This window comes from Equus przewalskii, chromosome 22, assembly GCF_037783145.1.
Source record: "Equus przewalskii isolate Varuska chromosome 22, EquPr2, whole genome shotgun sequence".
Classification (NCBI taxonomy): domain Eukaryota; kingdom Metazoa; phylum Chordata; class Mammalia; order Perissodactyla; family Equidae; genus Equus; species Equus przewalskii.
The window spans coordinates 4888144-4908072 of NC_091852.1; the positions used below are offsets into that span (position 1 = coordinate 4888144).

General features: G+C 43.5%; 1 protein-coding gene across 18 annotated transcripts in view; it reads right to left on the minus strand.

Moving 5' to 3' along the window:
- The window catches only part of NTRK2 (neurotrophic receptor tyrosine kinase 2), a 345658-nt gene that overhangs the window by 80364 nt on the left and 245365 nt on the right, over window positions 1–19929 (minus strand). For all 18 annotated transcript variants that reach the window (XM_008521436.2, XM_008521435.2, XM_070590388.1 and 15 more), the window contains one exon: window positions 13128–13258. In XM_008521436.2, coding sequence (XP_008519658.1) covers window positions 13128–13258 — 131 coding nt within the window. The remainder of the gene's footprint in view (window positions 1–13127; window positions 13259–19929) is intronic.

The following is a 19929-nucleotide window of genomic DNA, read 5'->3' on the forward strand; positions in this document are numbered from 1 at the left end:
AATCTTGATGTGGGAGATTATTCTGGATTATCAGAGTGGGCCAAATGTCGTCACAAATAAGAGTCTTTATCAGAGAGGGGTAGAAGGATCAAGAGTGAGAAGATGTAGTGATAGAAGCCGAGATCAGAGAGGAGAGAAGATGCTACACTGCTGGCTTTGGAGATGGAAGGGGCCATGAGCCAAGGAATGTAGGTAGCCTCTAAAAGCTGGAAAAGGCAAGGAAGTATTTTTCACTCTAGAACCTCCAAAAAGAGCCAGCCCTGGGGACATCTTGATTTTAGCTTAGTAAAACTGATTTTGGATGTCTGACTACCAGAACTGTGAGAGAAATAATTTGCACTGTTTTAATCAGTGAGTTTGTAGCAATTTGTTACAGCAGCCAGAGGAAACTAATACACCTGGCTAACACCCAGCAGTCCTCCAGGACTGGGGTCAGCCATCACCTTTCTGAGAAGTGTTCCCTGACCCCCTAGTTGCTGTCACTTCCCTTCTGCCCCCCAGGCTAGGTTGGATGTCGCTCCTAGGTACACCTCATACTTACCTCTATCATATTCCAGCCACAAGGCATCCTAATTGCATATTTACTTGTCTGTCTCTGGCATAGACAGTGAGCTCCTTGCCCAGGGACTGTGCCTTCCCTCTCTGCATTGCCAGCACTGGACACAGCACCAGGTACATGACAGGAATTCAAGAGATGCTTGTGGATGAAGGATAAAGGCCCCGAGAAGCAAACACTGAGCGAAAAGAGGAATTCAGAGAGGGAACCGTTGCTTCAATTGAGGGATGAGGAGGAAGCCCAGAGGACGCCTTCCAGTAGAGGTGGCATGAGAGAGTGTGAATCCCTTCTCCAGAGAAACTGCAATTGGTCATTATCAAAGTCAGACGGCAAAGGTAAACACCCCATGTTCCCCTAAATTGCACGTTGGAACAGAATGAAAGCACGTCATCCATCAGATGTGCACTGAGTACAAGACTAAATGCTGTGTCCAGTACCAAAGAACACTGCCAGGTCCCTGGGGGTCATTTGTAGCTTGCTGCCTTGACTCTGCTGTCCCTCTGGGGATGCTCCTGACCTGGACAACTTATAGACCTGAAGATGTGTTACAGGTCGAGTTTCTGGGAGCAGACTCTGATGGAGATTAGAAGACAAGACACTTATTAAGGCATGCTCTTGGCATTAATGCCTGTGGGAGGGTGGGCAGAGGTGAAGGAGAGCTATGGTGCAGCTTAACAGAACCTCAGAAGGGAGGACCCTTCACACTTGTCTGAGTTGGGCCAAGGGGGCTGAGCCTGTGAAGCTCCTTATCAAACAGTCATCAGATAGGGGCAACCCTAGGAAGGGAGTGTGACCTTGAGTGGACTTGCTGAGCCCCCAGAGGGAGCTGGCAGCTGAGGACTATCCACTGTACCTTTTCCAACAACCAGGGAAGCAAGTCCTTTATTCCCAAAGGGGGGCAGGTCGTTCATCATCAAGTCTACCACAGGGAGAGATTTCAGTGTGCAATTTACCATGCCCAGGGCTGCTCTCCACATGGGAGGGCACCAGTGGACGTGCGGGGTCTGTTTCATATCAGTGACAAGAAAACATTACAATGGCAGAGGCAGAAGCAAGATCCCGAAGTCTTTTCGGCTACAATTGTCACAGGATCTAGCATTTTCACTAACTGCCTTTAGCATTTGAAGCCTTGTCTCCAGTGGCGATCTGACCCAAAGAAACAGAAATTACAGGTGTAGTTTTCTTTAAGCAGTTGCTTCTTACACCAAATTGTGGAGATACTATTTGAAAAAAGGGTCTGGTGTTGGAGTTCCCCATTCTTACTTTAGTGTGGGTTTTTCGGAGAAGTGTCCCTGAAAGCACCATCAATTCTGCTTTGAAAAGTGAGTAGATTTGGGCCAGCAAGTGCTCAGACAGGTCATGAAGCTTCAATAGGGCCATTGCCATGGAAACTGCACATTTATTCATTTAATAGCAAAATGAACAGTGGTCAAGAACCTGGGGTCTGTGGCTCTGCTCCCTCGAAGCACCGGAAACTGGGCTTGTACCCACGCAAATTAAATTTCTTTCATCCCTCTTGCACAGGGAAGAGTGAAGTACTTGTCTTGACAATTTGTTTAGGTTGGTTTTATCCATCAGCATGCTTTTAGCTGTTTTTTTTTCAATCCAACCACTGTTTTGTTTTGTTGAACGTCTAAGTAGAAAAAGAGCAGATGAGGCAAGGAGATGGGCATGGGGGAGGTGGAAGTTGTCATCAACTGGGTCCTTCCTCTGGGCTCACAGAGCAAAACACACACGTCTGAGCAGTTCTCACACTTGGACTTGCATGAGGGTATTGAGTTCGTGTATGTCTCCATTACTTCCTTTGACAGTAGAAGTGTGTTGTGTTCACCTGTTTATCACTGACTGCCTGACGCAGGATCGGGCAACTGAGAGAACCCCTGACCCACGAGGTCTGTGGCAACTAGAGATAAAAGAGAATTGGAAAGGAATGAAAAGCGAACATTCATCTGGAAAGGTGGAATGTGGGCCCAGGTAAGGAACAGAAATGAAGAAGGACCAGGAAGAGAAAGCAGGTGGGAGAATGCAATGGTGACGGGGGACTTCCCAACGCACTCTTGCCCGGAGAGCTGGCCCCAAACCTTTGTGCTCTCCTTCAGTCAAAAGGCAAATCCTCACAATGGTGGTACTCAAATGGAAGTTCTAACTTAAAATCAACAGATCCAGGTTCAAATCCTAGCTCTGCTCTCGACCTCTCTGAACTCTGGTTCTCTCCTCTGTAGAGTGAGGGTAATAATATCATCTACTTCACAGGGTCACTGGGAGGATGGCTGAGATGTGGTAAGTTGGGATGCCTCCCAGAGTCCCTGATAGAGAGTGATATTTGGGTGATTGAATTCAAAACCACACCCAGGCCTATATTCAGTTTGTTCACACAGGATCCAGGAAGGCCAAAGACACGTGGAAAAGGCACAGAGGGTGGCCAAGACGTCAGAGCAGCAGTGCTCCTGAGGTGGCCGCCGTTTCCCTCCTGAAAGCCCTGAGCCCTGCGTGGTTTCCTCGGAGATCCCGCCTCATTACTAGGAAGCTGCTGCGAGTCGCTGGGACAGCTTACTTCTAAGGCCTCAGCCTCTCTTCAACAGTGAGTTGAAGAAGGCGACCTTGGGTTTTAGGTCATTATCACAGAGCATGAACAAATTCTGTATGTAATCTTTATTCTCAAATTTTAGCCGTGTATTGTTGATTCAAGAATGCTAGACTGTGTGTGTGCGTGTGTGTGTGCACGCGCATGTGTGTGTGACACAGAGAAAGAGGGAATGTCAGGCAGCAGGGTAGAGAGGTAGAGTGGGAGTGAAGATAAGATTTTCTTTCAGAGGGAGCACCAAACTGAAAGAGTTAACAAGCATCTCGTATTTCCTTTTCTCAAAAATAAAATACTATATGAAGAGACCTCACTCTTAGTACAACGTCCAAAGCTGTGCTTCTGGAACATTTTTGGATTTCAGAGAGATTTCTCTATTCATGGGGCAAGTGCATCTCACACGCCTGGCCTATTCCTATGTGCCCATCCATTTTTGCATGTTGGATCCTTTTTCTAAATTATGATTCAATTCTATTTTAAGAGATTCATAAAATATGGCAGTAACGAGTTGGGCAAAATCATCTTCTGAATTTGGCACTCGAAGGATAGAATTTTTCTAAGGGTGGAACCATAGCCAGACAGTAATCAGAAGCTGGAAAAATCCTGCTATCAGCCCCATTTATAAAAATCATCTCTGTTTTAGTACCATGGCTAACTGTCGTTTTATTCAATTAAGGGAGTCTTGGCTGGTCCCCCGAGCCCCTTGGCAATGGACATGAGGTGGCACCTTCCCTCACTGACAATCCCTCCACTTAGGTTTCGTTTTGACAGGCATATCTGCCCTGGCATTGAGCACTGCCATCTTCTTACTCCTAGTGTCTGCTTTGTAGCTTCATTTGTTCTTATTTCTGGTGAATTTCCCGACACTCGAAGGTTACCGTCCTTTCTGAAGACATTCTCAAGGGAGAGGTCTCATCCTGAGCCACAGCAAGTTACTGCCTGGAGTGCACACTGATTCCGAGTTGGAAGGATGGAGGAGCATGAAATAAACTTCAGCACAGAACTGAGAAATTACTAAAGGTAAAATAGAAGTCAGAAAAAAAACCCAAAAGGAAAACTAACATTCATCTGAAATTATTCAGCAAAATATTAAGGCTAATAGGAAGCTGGTGGGAGAGGCAAGAGAGCTTACTTGAAATCAGTGGTGTGACCGGATGTTGTAGGACATCACAAATGGTCATGAATTTCAAAGCAGAGGTGGTTTAGGAGACACAAGATAAAAGAGAGATTGATTCCTTTTTTTATGCTGATCTCATATTCTTCTGTTATATTTTTTAGGGATCATAGAAACAGAGTTAAGGTGAAAGATTTTTTTAAAAAAAGAGATTATTAATGGTAAGACCTCACTATGAGCAAAGCCCACCACTGTGCATAGAACATCTAAGGGCAATGAGTAAACTCCCATATGTGGCCACCAAGAGGCATGAGGCTGTTCACCAACGTTCCTAACGTCTCCTGGGTCAGGATCATGGGGTCAAGATGTGTTGTTAATGGAGACTGTTTACTCTTCTGATATCTTCTAGACCTGCTGTGTCCCATATGATAGCCAACAGCCACATGTGGCTAGTGATCACTTGAAATACGGCTTGTCCAAATTGAGATGTGCTCTAAATATAAAATACACACTAGATTTTGAAAACTTAGTATGACTAAAACATCTCATCAATATTTTTATATTAATAATCTGTTGAAATACTATTCAGATATGTTGAGATAAATAGAATATATTAATAAAATTAGTTTCATCTGTTTCTTTTTACTTGTTTCTTTTTTGAGGAAGATTAGCCCTGAGCTAACTGCTGCCAATCCTCCCCTTTTTGCTGAGGAAGACTGGCCCTGAGCTAACATCTGTGCCCATCTTCCTCTACTTTATATGTGGGATGCCTACCACAGCATGGCTTGCCAAGCGGTGCCATGTCCGCACCTGGGATCCGAAGCTGCCAACCCCGGGCCGCCAAAGCGAACGTGTGCACTTAATCGCTGCTCCACCGGGCTGGCCCCTGTTTTCACTTTTTTAATGTGCATACTAGGAAATCCTAAAACAAAATGGGGCTTGCATTTGCGGCTCACATTATACTTCTATTGGATAGAATTTTCCTATAAAAGCCACCACAGTAGGCTACTAATGGGTCAACCCAGTTCTTGGGAATGTGGAAAACAACGCTAAATTGCAATAGAATGAAGGCAGATACCTTCTTATAAGGTTCTCACAGGCAATGATTAGCTAAGTATCTAGAATGAGGTGTAGCCACAGTGCTGCATGATTCTTCTAACTTATAGAAACTTCTCTAAAGAAAGGTAGAGGAAACGTCTATCAAATTCTTACAAAAGTGAACTTTGGTGTATTTTAATAAATTCAGAGATGGGAAGAACTTGATAGAAATAAAATCTTAGAAACTAAGGAGAGTGCAATAGATGGCTCCCCAACATTCCTACAAACATAAAAACAAATTAAATGATTGTATGCAAATAATGATCACAAACACTCAGATAGTACTAGAAATGAACTCATCACATTCTAGAAACCAACATGCTGCATATATCAACTCAATCATATGTAACTGGCCTTTGAAAGGGCTTTGATTATGTACCAAGTGACGGGCTCAAATACAAGATTCATAGCCAGAGTGTCAGTTGCTGCTGTCTTTATTTTCGCAGCGATGCTGACTCTCCTGGTTCAGAATCTAAGTCGACCATTCAGTGGAAAACATGAGGCTATGTTCTGATTTGCATCCTTTAAAAAACTTGCAATAATTTGGGGGATAAAACTGATGGTTTATGTGTGCATATTACATCAAGTTGCATGTTATAAATGCTAAGTCTTTGAAAGACAGAAAACTAATTCATAGTAACTGTCATATTAGAGAAATATTGACTCAAAAAAGTGAATCAGAAGTTGGCCTCCAACATGGACAACTGCAATATATATATATCCAGTCTGTAAATATGCCAGCATACAGTTGTCTGAGACAGTGGCACCAGATATAAAGGAGCTGGAGCTGATGGATCGTGGTAGACTGTGACTCAGTTGTGAGCTGGGCTATCATGTTAAAGTCAAACGAAAAGCAGCACATCTACCACAATGCATAGAACGTTCCAGGGATACAGAGCGGTGGTATTAACCCTCCAGCTACATTCGGTACCAGGTGAGTCCTCTCTAGAGTGAAATGCACTGTTTTGGTTTTAGCATTTCTAAAAAGATGTGGATAAATTGGAGAAAAGCCAGAAAAGAAGGTTAATAAGACAAATTAACGAGACAAAAAACAGATCTCTGATCAAAGGTTAAAAGTTAAAGTTACTGGGAAAGGGCCATTGATGGAATAACTTAATAACTGGGGCCACGCTGACTCAAGTACAGGGGGATTCTTACAAGGAAAATGTTGTTTTCCATCCCACAGTATGTGAGCACATCATGTACACACGCATGCACACACGCACATGCACAGACACACACGGAAAGAATGTACTTACACTGAAGACCAATAGAAATCTATTAAGCAAAGTCTGGACAGTAAAGACAATTATGCCTTTTAACGAGCCACTATTAAAAGCTTACAATTTCTGTTCCTGGAGAGTTATAAAGATGGAATTGATGCACTTCCTGCAACATTATGTCCTGTTAAGGTATACAACCTATTTTTTTCAGGAGAACACTGACAAATGTTCTCTTAAGTACACTAATCTTGTCATCATCCATTTCCGTTTTGTGGGAACAAGGATTTCACTTCCCACTGTAAATAGAGACTCGGGGAGGAAGCACAGCAAGAAGGAGGAATGGGGGAGGGACCTCACAGTGAATCAAGATGGGAGGGCTGATACGATGACTGTCATAAAAAGAAGAAGAAAGAAAATAGTCATCTATCTTAGAAATAAACCTGCCTGGGTAGAGCACTTAAATCGATGAACTCTTGATGCTCTTTGTAGGTATGAGATGCTTCAGTGTTCCAGAATTGGAGAGAATGGGCTTTCCTTCTAGAGCCCTTATCCTGCCCTTGCACGTAGTCTGAGAGAACTGGCTCTGGCTGCTTCTTTCCCACAGGTGGCCTTATCTGTGCCGTGTGACTGCCTTGGATGATTGGACTGCTGGGAGGTGGCCAGGCATGAAGACTGAGTGGAATAACTGGACACACAGTGTTTTCCTTCTTGAGGAATCTGAATGTGAGTAACAGAGACCGTGTGAGCAGTGGCTGGCAAATGCTAGGAAGCAGCAGAGACGAGAGGCAGCTGCACTACACTAGCAGGGAAGCCTAGGGGACTATCCCTGATGTCTCTTGCTGAGAGGATGGGAAGGGACAGCCATAGGACCACCTCAGATCCTGAGTGGGCTTGTTAGCTCCCACCCGTTCCAGGCACAGTGAGGCCCAGCTGTCCTGCAGCTCCTACTTGAGTTGGTCATCTTTCATTTTTCCTGTCGGATCACTTTCCCTCTTCTTTTGGCTACATAGCATCTCTAACCTTCTTTTGAGGAACCACTGTTTCCACACATTCAATCCATGTGTTGAGTGGAGTTGACCCCATTTTCCATTTCCAGGGATACATGTATGTGAACTAGGCCTGGATGATCAGAATATTCTATTCCTTGGCCAGAGGCCCTCGTGACACAATTTAAGAAAGCCAGTAGGAGTCAGCCCTTAGGCTTTTGCATAACTGTTGGGAAAGAGGAGCTTTCCTTTAGGTCACTGGGATGGCAGGCTCTAAGCTCAGAGCCAGTGCTGCCAAGTCTCTACCACCGTGTGGGCAGAATCTGCCTGAGAAGGCAGTCAGTATAGAGGAAAGCAGAGCCAAGAGATGGGGCAGAGAGAGAGAATTGTTGATTCCCTGGATCTAGCAGTGCCTGAAACTAGGAAACCGGTAGCAAGGTTTCCAGTAGCTTGAGCAAATAAATTCCCTTTTCTGCTTAAACCAGCTTGAGTTGGGTTTCCAATGAACATTATACTGCTCTTCTTATCAAAGTTGATTATGATGTTTTGCTTGTATTCCCCTGAGGCCAGGGCACTCATTCTAGAATCCAGTTTCCCTTATTTCCACCTTCTCTTGAATTATATTTACACTTGGGAAAACGTGAAATCGTCTCTCCTGCTTACATACAAATAGGCACAACCAGCACACTCCTTTATATTACGTGGTAAGTGGCATTGTGTTGAATTTCCTCAGTTGTTTTACCAGGGCACGTGTAAAACTCAATAAATGAAAATGTGGCTCAGGATGCACAGTGGACTGATGAGGAAGCCTGAGCTTTAGTCCTAGGTGTGACATTAAGTGACCTTGTTCAAGCTATGTGACTTTGGGTTGGTCATTTATCTTCTCTGGGTTCTTGTTTCCTCATTGGCAAAATGTGGGAGTTAAGCTAAAGAATACTAATAATAGCTCTATATATCTGCATAGTGATTCAATCATTTGTAAAATGATTTCACCTTAGATTACATTATTCTATATATATCATCTTTACAGTTCCTCTCAGCTATAAAATTCTATGAAAATCAATAACTCATCAAATCATTTTCTTACCTATAAATGCCAACTGCCAACTCTTTACTTCTTCAAAAGTCTATTATTTCTATGGTCTATCCAGCCATCCATCCGTCCATCCATCCATCCATCCATTCATTCATTCAACAAGAATTTATGACATGCTACCACATATTGGGCAATGTGCTAAAAAGCATGGTTCCTGCCCATGAGAATATGCGACTCTAATGGAGGCGACAGACATTTATGCCAGCAATTAAATAAGCCCACAAATACATATATAATTAACAATCTTGACTAATGTTATAAAGGACAAGTATAGCTGCCTTAATAGCATATAATAGAGAGATCTGACCTGGATTGGGAACAGGCAAGGGGAGGTCTCCCCAAAGAGGAGCAACTTGAACTGAGAGCTGATGGATTAGTGGGAGTTGCATGGACCAAGGGGCTGGGCTGGGGCCCTCCAGATGCGTGAATGGCAACAACGTGTTGGATGTCACTTTGGGGCTGCCTCATGGTAATGTGCCAGAGGGTTTATCAATCAACTCTTCCAAAATCCTTGGTGAAGGAAATCATCATTATTTCCTCTATTAACAAAAAGATATTCAGAAACATGAAAAGCAAAAAGTCTAAGTTAGCTCCTGAAGAAAGTGTCTGCTGAACGCAGATTTCCCATTGCTCATTTTGCCACATCTTCCTGTGCAGCACCTCTGACTTGCTTTAATGTACACCTCCATCTTGAGGAAGTCGCTCGACTTCCCTGGGTCTTGGTTTTCTCATGTGTAAAACATAAGACTTGGGTTATATATCCAATTTCTAAGGTCTCTCTTGTATTCAGCATTTTATGTTTCTAGAAATACACCTGGGTTAGTGGCGAGTGGGAGGAGGGGCCGTGAATCCTACAAAGCGCACTGTGGCTGTATTTAAAAAACAAAAAGCAGCAGCATTCATAGTACAAGGCAACATTGTTGGAACTGTAGCTATTGAAATGCAGGTTGGATAGAGCCAAAAATAGCTGATGCATCCACAGCTAATGCAGAAAAACTGCCATGAAGCGTTTCCTTGGCAATTGAGTTACTTAAAGGTAAAGCAACTCATTTTGATCAAAGACTGGTTTCTCTTGCTTCTTATCTTCTCAATAAGTTCTTCAGTTGTAATTCAGTGTAAAGGGAAAAAATGTTGACAAATCCACTGCACTGAAAAACAAAGGTCACCCAAAAATATCAGGAAAAGGGCAATCTGGTTGGATCCAGATAAGCAGATACTCTGCTGGGAGAGGCATGCCAGCCCCCACGCGCCCTTGAGTGCCCTGCACATGCCTTAGGATCACTTCCATCTTAAACCGTTCCTGTGGATCCCTCAAGCTCTTAAATCATTTGGGGCAAGCGACACCAGAAATTACAGGAACCTGACATCTGTCAGTCTGAATGCAAAGCCTTGGGTTTCAAACCACTCAGCTCCTTCTAGAGAAGGAAAAAGGACAATGGCTGCTATTTCTTAGCATGCATAATCAATGCTGCAGGGGTTGCTAGGCAACGGGCAGAAAGACTGTCAAACATCCCTGGATGCCTCCAATGGAAGAGGAGCAGCCCAGCAGCCACTCCAGAGAGGTGACAGAGTATGCAGGCCCTGGAAGCTGGAAGCCACGTTTAGTTTGTCTCATTCCTTAAAAAAATCCCTTTATTGTGGTCAGGACTGAATCATAGACATTTTCGTCCTAGGCTCCTTTAGACAGTCTTTGAACACACTTCCAGTTGGCTGCCCATAGCCCTAAAAATGAGCAGGACAGTCTAGCCAGAGTCAGCTCTGTGAAACGTCCGTGTGTTATTCTGATCCAATTTATCCTGGAGCCCATGGAAGATCTGACTTGTTCCTTATGTGGCTGCAGCCTCTGGATCCCAGAGAGTTAAACGGGCTCCGTCTCTGAAGCTTGTAATCATTCTGGCAAACATAAGCAAAGCCTCTGATTTCAACAAAAATTCACCTTCAAGGTCATTGAGGTAAGTCTTCTTAGGTGTGCCACCTTGAAGTTGGAATGAATTTTAAGCTGTAGGCATTTTGTCCTCTCTAATTTGAGGTAGTGGTTTCATTTGAATTTCAACAAGAAGGGGGTCAGCAAAGAGAAGGAGTCAGGATTTGATAAAGGAGCAAATACTTTATTTTTTTTTAGCAGTGTTGATTAAAGAGGAAACACTCATCATTAATGACTATAGGTCGTTAATTTCCAAAAACTTATTTGGCAAAGCCAGGAGGTGATGAGGACCAGGTCCTGGTCTGGATCAGAGGTGGGATTAGGGCTATGATTAGCATTTAAACCAGGTAGAGGTTCACCAATGGTAGTGATGGCAGATACGCCCAGAGGGAACACATCGTGGGCAGGGCAACTGGCCGTGCATTGCTGTCGCTGGCTCATCCTTCATCATCACTAGCCTAAGCCTTGAAGCCCTATTTAAGCATGTATTTGGAAGGAAATGTAATGTTTGCATTGAGGGTGCCCTGGATTTAACTACGCAACACCCTCTCCTTAAGGGCATTGCAGGAAGTCCGGAGAAGTAGACACAGAGTGAGGAATGACACTAAGATGAAAGACTACACCCACTGAGAAAGTTTTTGGATCTATCCCTGTATCTGGCTGCGGTCTCTCAGCTACTCCTACACTGTCATACAGGATTCCCTAATCTTCTAGGATTTTCTTATATTCAAAGATTCCCACTTTGTGACCCTATGGAGTGAATCCAGAGTCTGAAGCCCTGGCTTAGCTCCGGGATGGGCTCCAAATAGCAGCAGGAAACACGGGCCCAGAGCAGGGATCCACGGCTTCAGGCTCCTCGTCTCTAACACACAGCTAGGTCAGGATCAGATGTTCCCTGAGCTCCTTCCAGCTCTAACATTTGATCAGTCTATGAATCTACAAAAATAGAGGCACCTTTGGTCCTATACATTCAAAGGGAGAAAAAAAAAAGGAAGAGCTGAAGCAGAAAGCAAAGACTGCAGATCCACCACTGCCGAATGTTCTGAGCATTTTATGCTTAAAGAACAACAAACTTTCTAAGTAAATGGAAGAAAGGAGGAAGTAATAGCAACAGCAGGAATTAAACATCCCAGAATGACTGCAGGATCCTTCCTTTACCCTTCGAGCCCTTGACCTCACATCTCTCTGGCATCTCCTTCCTTCTCTTCTCTCCTCTGTCTCACTCCCCGCACCATTCGCCTGTCTTAGTGAGATGAAGTTTATCAGGTGGATAGTACATTTTCATCCCTAGGAAGATCTGTCTTTTATTCACTCCAAAGTGCAGCTTTTAGAAGCCTATGCTGACGGTCGCCGTGTCACTCGGGTTAGTTACCTTGAAGGATAAGGAAAGCAAATGTACTTTCTTTCATTTGGATGAACTTTAACAGAAACCGCGCTTAGTCTGCAGGATGGGCAAGTTCAAGAGTAATTTACTCTCTCTCCTCAGTTACCCATTACGCGTATACGAAGTATCTTAATAGTTATAGCAGTAATGGAATATATATATGATTTTAAAAAACAAAAAGGTGTCCTGGTTATAACTAGCAAACAAATGCCATTCCTACAAATATTGTATGTTTGGAAGAAACAAAAACCAAAAAAATAAAACTCAGTTATCTTTTATCAAGCCAAGAAGTTACATTTTATTACATTAGCCATGTCCATATTCATCCTTCAACTCATTTTATAAATGTTTTACATATATTATCCAATACTTCAGTGAGATGTCATTTTTTAAAAAATTTTGACCATGCATATGTAAAAGATCTGCTGAAGTCTTTTGTGCTATTTTGGTTAATTTTTCTGTTTAGAGAGCTCAGCAGAAATTTTATCCCCTTCAATAATGTTTATCTTATTGAAGATTAAGTCTCCTTTTTGGGTTTATGGGGAAATGCCTAGGACGAAGGATTATCAGACTTCTTTATTTTAGTAAAAGCTTGTGTCTCCTAGGGTAGTGGAATCCACAAGAGATGCCCTCCACCCCAGATTGTAATAATGCCTGCGTAAAACCCTGGGGCCTTGGAGACAGTTTGTAGGGACAAGGTAAGGTATAACAGAAGATCTCGGTGGAGCAGAGGCTGAGAGGGGAAGTGAACTCCACAGTCTTCCTTGCAGAATCTCGAAAACAAGACAAGCTCCAGATGAGCTTAGCACAAGGACTGAGCAATCCTAGGAGATAGGCTGAATCTCCAACACTTAGCTGGTTGAATTCTGATGGACCCCCCCGACCTCCATCCAGAATTTAGTTAGCATTGACTTAGAAGGGTAGCTCAGAGCTATTCACAGCCTGCAGACTTCTAGGCTGACCTTGAGAAGAATTTCTGACAGTTAGATGTGCCTCATATGTCCTGCCCACTGTCCATTTAGTTAAAGGAATTTGAACACATCCACCATAGCACACGTAATTTGCTCCTGAGTTGGCCACTAAAATAAAATAAAATAAAGTAAAGTAACACTTCCACACATTAGTGTGACCATGGATAATGAGACATTCTGGAGTGTTCTCTTACCTTCACTGCCACCAAGATCTTGTCCTGCTCAGGACAGAGGTTATAGCATTCAGCTAGGAAAACTTTTCCAAAGGCTCCTTCGCCTAGCTCCCTTTTCAGAACAATGTTATGTCGCTTGATGTGCTGAACAACTGTAAAACAAAGACAGAACGGAAATTGGGATGGAAGCACGTGGAGGCGAGGGCAGAAGGTGCGGAGTCAGGGGCCTGCATCTGAGCTTGCAGGCCCAAGATCCTCTCCTCTGCACACAGCGAACGAAAGGAGAGGCACAGTGTCTGTCCTCACAGTCCACCCCAAATGCCTGGAAGGTGGTTGCATTGGCTTGCTCTCCAGAGCGCAATTAATGTTTTCCATAGAACTAAAGTTGCAACCTAGCTGTTGGCTGTGAAATGTCATTAATGAACTTTACATTCTAAGAAAGGGGAGAAATGATAAAGGAATGGACGTTAATAGCAGGCCTCTTCCATGCTGGACGCTTTGCATATATTTGTTGGTCCTGTGTCTAGTGGGGAAAGGCAGAGAGAGCACAGGAATCCCTGTTTGTTTGTTAGGCTGCCTCAGACTCCTGAGGGTGAGAGGCTCAGGGACACAAAAAGAAAATGCAAGATGTGTGCTTTGCTTATTAGAGCTTTGTCCGCACCCCGGTGTTACCATCCCAGTGAGGTGGGCTAGGCCATGGTTGAGCCTCAGTGACTCCTTTCATTTAGACCAAAAATGTCTAGATGTTGCTGATGCTGGCTTTCTTAATGTCTTTCTAGGACCATGCCCTAGTCTGGGCTCTCTAAAGCCAAGAAGAGACAGGAATAGATGCAGCTGGGGAAGAGAGAGTACTTCCCACTCTAGTCTAGAGCAGAGCTGGCCCACGTCACTCAGCTCTACACCTTCCTGGAGAATGAGGCAGGAGGCAGTCAAGGGTCCTCTGAAGTTCTTTAGCTGCAAGGTGGAGAACAGAGCGAAGCAACCCTCAGGGCCAGCGGAGAAGCCTGAAAGGACACTGTCGAGGACACAGATGCAGTGCGAGCTTATGCCTCTTCACCCGGCGCATCAAACGACGAAGCCCTCAGCACAAGGGTTCCACCAGGTCACAGCCACCATTCTTTTCTGTACTACTCATCCGTAAATGGCAGTATCAAAAAGAGACTGTGATGCCCTCTAGAGCTTGGAATGTGTGACCAAGAACGTTCTGCCATTCGCCTCTCAGAACCCTGTGAAGCATTCCCCTGCATTTCGTACATGGGGAAACTGAGGCGTCAGGATTTCAGTGATTCACAGCGTGCGAATGGAGGAGTTGGGATTTGAACCCAGGTCTCTCTGAACGCAGAGTCTATGTTTTTTCTTCTATACCACAAAGTTTCTTTTCAATTGTAAACTGTGATAAGCATGACAAGACAAATAGAAATACATAAGGGTAGAGTAAAAAGCAAAAATAATCACTCAGCTTCCTCTCTGTGTAGTTCACCATCCAAAGGCCAATTCAAATTCTCACTCCCTCAGAGAGCTTTCCAAAGCCACAGAAAAAAAGGAAATACAACAGCCTATCCCCACAGTTTAAATGATAATAAAATGAATACTTGTGAACCCACCATCCCATGTAAGAAGCAGAAGAGCGCTGTGTCTTGACAGCCCCCGTGCTCTTTCTTGATCGGACCCACTTCCCACTCACCTCCCCGGGCTAATGACTACCCTGAATTTTGTGTCAATCAATTCCATACAGGTTTGCTACCAATGACACGTCCCTAACGAGAGACTGTTCGGCTTTGCCGGCTTCCGAACCTCGTCACTGGCATCGTACTACAGGCTTCTTCCGTACCTCGCATCCTTCACTCAGCACTGCCCTTGAGATTGAGTTATATTGTGCGTGTATTAGTAATCCTTTTGCTTTTACTACTTTATAGTATTCTGTGGAAGGACTATACCACCATTATTTATGCATTCTATGTTGACGGAAGAGCCATACAGTTTCTTTTTAGATACAACTTGATATAAAATGCAAGTGGTGATTAAGGTTTTGCTTTAATAGGATTTTTTCCTGATGATTCATGTGGTTTGGAGCTATGACTGCTTCCATGGGCCTCTGGGAACTCAGGGTGATAAAAATCAAAAAGTCTTTTATGAGCAACAATATTAATGAATACAGGAATGTATATTAATTTCCATGCTCCAGTAGCAACGCCTGAATTTAAGAGGAGAGCAATGTGTTCATTAGGTAGAGTGCACATATGAAGAGACAAACGTAATTCTTGCAGGGAATTAGCTGCCCTATTTAAATCTAACATTTAACTCCATGGCTGTCACATGTTCTGTGGGAATTAAATTGCCATGGGATTTACTTTACACTCTAACCAGATCAAGGCAAGTATTTAACTTTTCTTTGAATTTGATTTACACTTTGCTTTTTTTTCCTAATATTCCAAGCAGTAGAAAAAGTTGGTGGGAAATAAGTTTGTAAAGCTATGGATAAAGCCACAATTTCATCATCTTCAAAACTAAAATTGATGAGACAAGTTTTTTCATGGTACCTTGAAAGCAGTAAATGCATCAGGGTTTTTTTCTTTTCTTTTCTTTTCTTTTTTAGTGGAAGATTCACCCTGAGCTAACATCTGTGCCAATCTTCCTCTATTTGTATGTGGGTCATCACCACAGCATGGCTGCTGCCAAGTAGTGTAGGTCCGTGCCCAGGAGCCACACCCTGGTCCCCGAAGCAGAGTGCACCAAACTTAACCACTAGGCCATGGGGCCAGCCCTCCAGTAAATGCATCTTTTAAGAAATGGGCTATTTTGCACCGATTTGCTTTGTTAGTTTGGGACAATAGTTTACAGGAATGATGGCCTTTTGCCGATGTATTTCCTCTAAACAGAATGAATTTCTCTATGAGACTGGCAGCCACTTGGGGCACAGGTAACAATTTTGTGCTTGTATTTGCATTCCAGACAGAGCCTCGCAGTGCTGTGCATACAGTTGGTGCTATATAAATATTTGTTGAAAAGTGTGCCAAATGGTAACAAAAACAACAGACAAATACTGTTTAATTATATTGTTTCAGTTAACTGACAACAAGCCTATGGAGTATGAAGTCAACAAAGCAGCCCACTTCTCCGAGATGTCAGGTGTGGGAGGACAACTGAAGCTGTCACATCACTGAGCTGAGAATTTCTTCCCATGCTGCTCCAAGAGAGCATCGGGACTTATGGCAACCTGCCGCATGTCCTGTTTCCTTCAATCCCCACAGGAAGTCCTCGGTACCCTCTCTGAGCATCCCTCCTTATCTGCCTCTCATCTGCAATTGCTCTACGTGCCCCAGGCTGAGCCAGTGCTCATCTCTTCACCTCCCCGATGAATCCTTCCATGGGGCCCTCTGGGCTCGCTCCCTGTCACCCACAAGCCCCCTATATCCCCAACATCTCCTTAAAGTTCCCTTTACCTCCTTCTCCCAAATAAAACCTTGGCTATGCCCTGAGATAGGAAGAAGGAGCTGGCCACCCACTTCCAAAAACTTGGCCGTGAAAACCCTGTCAATAGCAGCGGAGCATTGTCTGATACAGGGATGGAAGGTGAGAGGATGGCTCAAAAAGACTGGGCAGGTTCTGCTCTGCTGGACACAGGGCCGCGAGGACTCAGAATCTCCGAACTGACTTACAGCACTAACAACAAAAATGCCCCGAGGGCATCACACGGTTCCCCTGCAGCCATCTTGAAGGGAAGCCACCCTCCCCTCGTCCCCAGGTACTTTAGGGCCCGTGTGCCTGATTTCTGACCATTACTCCCTCTCCTGCTAGAGGCCCACTGTTTCAAGTCATCCGTCTTAGGGAGCCATCATCCTCTACCACCTCTGCACCCTCGTTGCTGACGTCTCGTTTACTCTTCCCAGCCACTGAGCTTCTGGCTCACATCTTCCCTCTCCACGGTACCAGTGTCATCATTCTCAGGCCCTGAGGCACAGAGAGGTTCAGGAAGCTGCCTAAGCTGTAGAAACATTGGGCCACCATTTATCCGCGTCTTTCAACAGTGCAGCTAAGAGGCGGGGCATCTGGAGGTTTCATTTAGCTGTTTGCATGGCATTAAGCCAACTTTTCCTAGGAGAAGACTTTCTTAATGAAGGAAGCAATGCACTGTTTGACCTGCTGGACAATTTCCTTACCTCACTGTGGACTAGCACTTTGAATATCACCGTCTTAAAGGGCCCTGTTACATCTGGATTCGTTTCATACCAAACACGCTGAGCGAAGTGACTCTGAGGAGTCCATGATAGGTAAGCTCTCAGGAAGCAGGTAAAATTTGTACCCACTTCCTTTCTCTGAGGTCAGTCGGTTCCCTCTTCCTAACTTTGGAGCCTTGAGTAAAATCACCTCAAACCAACATGAGTAACTAATAAAAAGATAAATAAAAGCCAAAACTCTACCATAAATGGTTTCCTAGATTTGGAGGGAAACTAAAAACATTAGTTGATTTCTTAAAAAGTTTTATAAAAAAAGTTTTTATTTAAAATTCACCTTGCCAAAAGAAAAAGAGGTATCAACTAGAGGTGTAGGAAATACACCACCAAACTCGTGTGGGCCACAGACTGACCAATGTACGTTAATATAGTCCAATCAAAGTATGTGATCAGATGATTGTGCAAATAAATCTACCCTATAGAATCAGGGAGGAAGTGATGACCAGCAATGGTAATTAAGGTGAGTGGCTCAAGACCGTCTGGATGTCTTTGTTGTTAATGGAATTTTCCAGAGTGGAAATTTGGTGCCCTTGGTCATTTGCTTCATGAGTAGCAGAACTGAGTAGACTTCCGGTTTTGTGTTAGTATCACATTACAGCCACTGAGAAATGCATTTTGTCACAAAGTAGCTTTGGTAGTTTACAGAGATGCCTGCAGTTTCCGATGATTTCAATCCAGTTCCTGGTATTGATAGCTCCAGAAGCAAAAATGCTGTGTACACCCGCAGGCTGGAGATAAAGTATTAATCCATGTCTATAGCCATTACTACTAAATCTAAAACTAACAAAACAAATAAATAACTATAAGTCTACCCACTTAAGGTTGAAATAGGACATGTGTCCTCCCCATGTTCTCACTGATGGGTTCATGGAAATCTGTGGACAGTCGACATGTCCCGCTCAGCACATGGACCTTAAATTGAGACCTTTGTGGAGTCTGTAATATATGCCAAGTACTCGGTGATTGCAGTTCACAGGAAAGATATGTTAAAGCTTCAAGCAGTAAGGTAAAGAGACATGTCCTAGAAGATAAGCTTCTGTACTAGGAGAAATCTTTCTGTTTCCCTACAGACCTAAATGTTGGGCCTGCCTCAGCAGTTCCTTCTCAAACGTCTGGACTCTGTGACGGGAAGAGAATGTCAAGATCCTGGAGGCCAATTCCTTTGTGTTTGACAGCCAGTGAGTGAGGCTTAGAGTGGTGAAGTGACTTCCCCAGGGCCACACAGCTAGAAGGTGACTGATTTGGGACTCGGCTCCCCTGCCTCTAAGAAGAGCTACCCTTGGACTGTGTACTCAGCACCCTGTTTGAGGCTGAAGGCAGTGAGGGTTTCCTGATATGAAAGTGGAAGAAGGTATTTCATTTAGTTAATTATCTTTTCCCTTAACATTTATCATCTGAAATATACCAAACATCTCATAATGAAGAATTTCATTAGAAATGGCCAATAAACATAAAATATGAGTTCAGAAAGCAGGATGTAAAAGTTAAAGACTTTGAAGAATGCTTGAGTTTGATTTTAAATTCAATTAACAAAAATTATTTACTAAATATCTTAGTTTCTATTTCATGGGCAGCATATTGAAACAGGTAAAATCATCCACTTTGTAAAAATAAATACGCATGAAAGATAGGAACTATGTTTTTGCATTTCACGTACATTTTTCTCAAGATACAAGTTGGTACTAAGTTGAAAATAAATGCAATTAAGATGGCAGACATAAAACACACCAGGACAAGACAAAGACAAATATTCATAAATAACCTTAATGATGAAATAGAACATGTAATAATACTGAACCATTCTTAAGCACTTTTCAGCAAAAAAATCCCAATGTGCATTACCATCAATTAATTTTCATATCCCTTGGAATGAGGTCAATAGTCACATTTATTTTACAGATGACACCACAATTAATTGACTTACTTGTGGTCACAGAGCAATCCACTTATCCTTTTCCAAGTGCTATTTCCAATGAACTGAGGACACAGGGAGGGAAGAGGGGGCCTCACATGTGCTGATTGCTACTCTGGGCAGAAGATGTGCTGAGAGGGTTACAGGGTTATCAGCATTCATAGCCATCTAGTCGGGGATCCCCATCTCCGTTTTCAGATTAAAGTAAAAAGAAGAGGATCAGAGGAGCTAAGTAACTCATCCAAGGTGGTACAGTTGGTGAGAGCAGAGTCTGGATTCTTTTTACGACAGCATTCTACCTTTCCTTGCCCTTCTTACAAAGAACGGAGTGACAGAGAAGGTGTATGAGCTTGACTTTGCCCATCTAGGGAATCATGGGTCTACTCTTATCAGTTTAGCTCAACAAATCTTTATTCAGCACATACTATAGCCTGGGCATTTTTCTAGGCCTAGAAAAAGGCGTGTATAAAACAATCCTTGTCCTGAAGGAACTCAAAAACTAAAGGGCAGGAAACACACGTACATGCGTCTATCTGCACATAGATCTATCACATTTGTTTCTGACACCTTTGCTTCCTGCGCAGAAGATTTTAGTGTTTTACATGACTAGGCAAGGCAAAACAAAAACTTAAATCAGAACTCAAGTCAGGGAAAATGGAATAGAAGGCTAAGACAA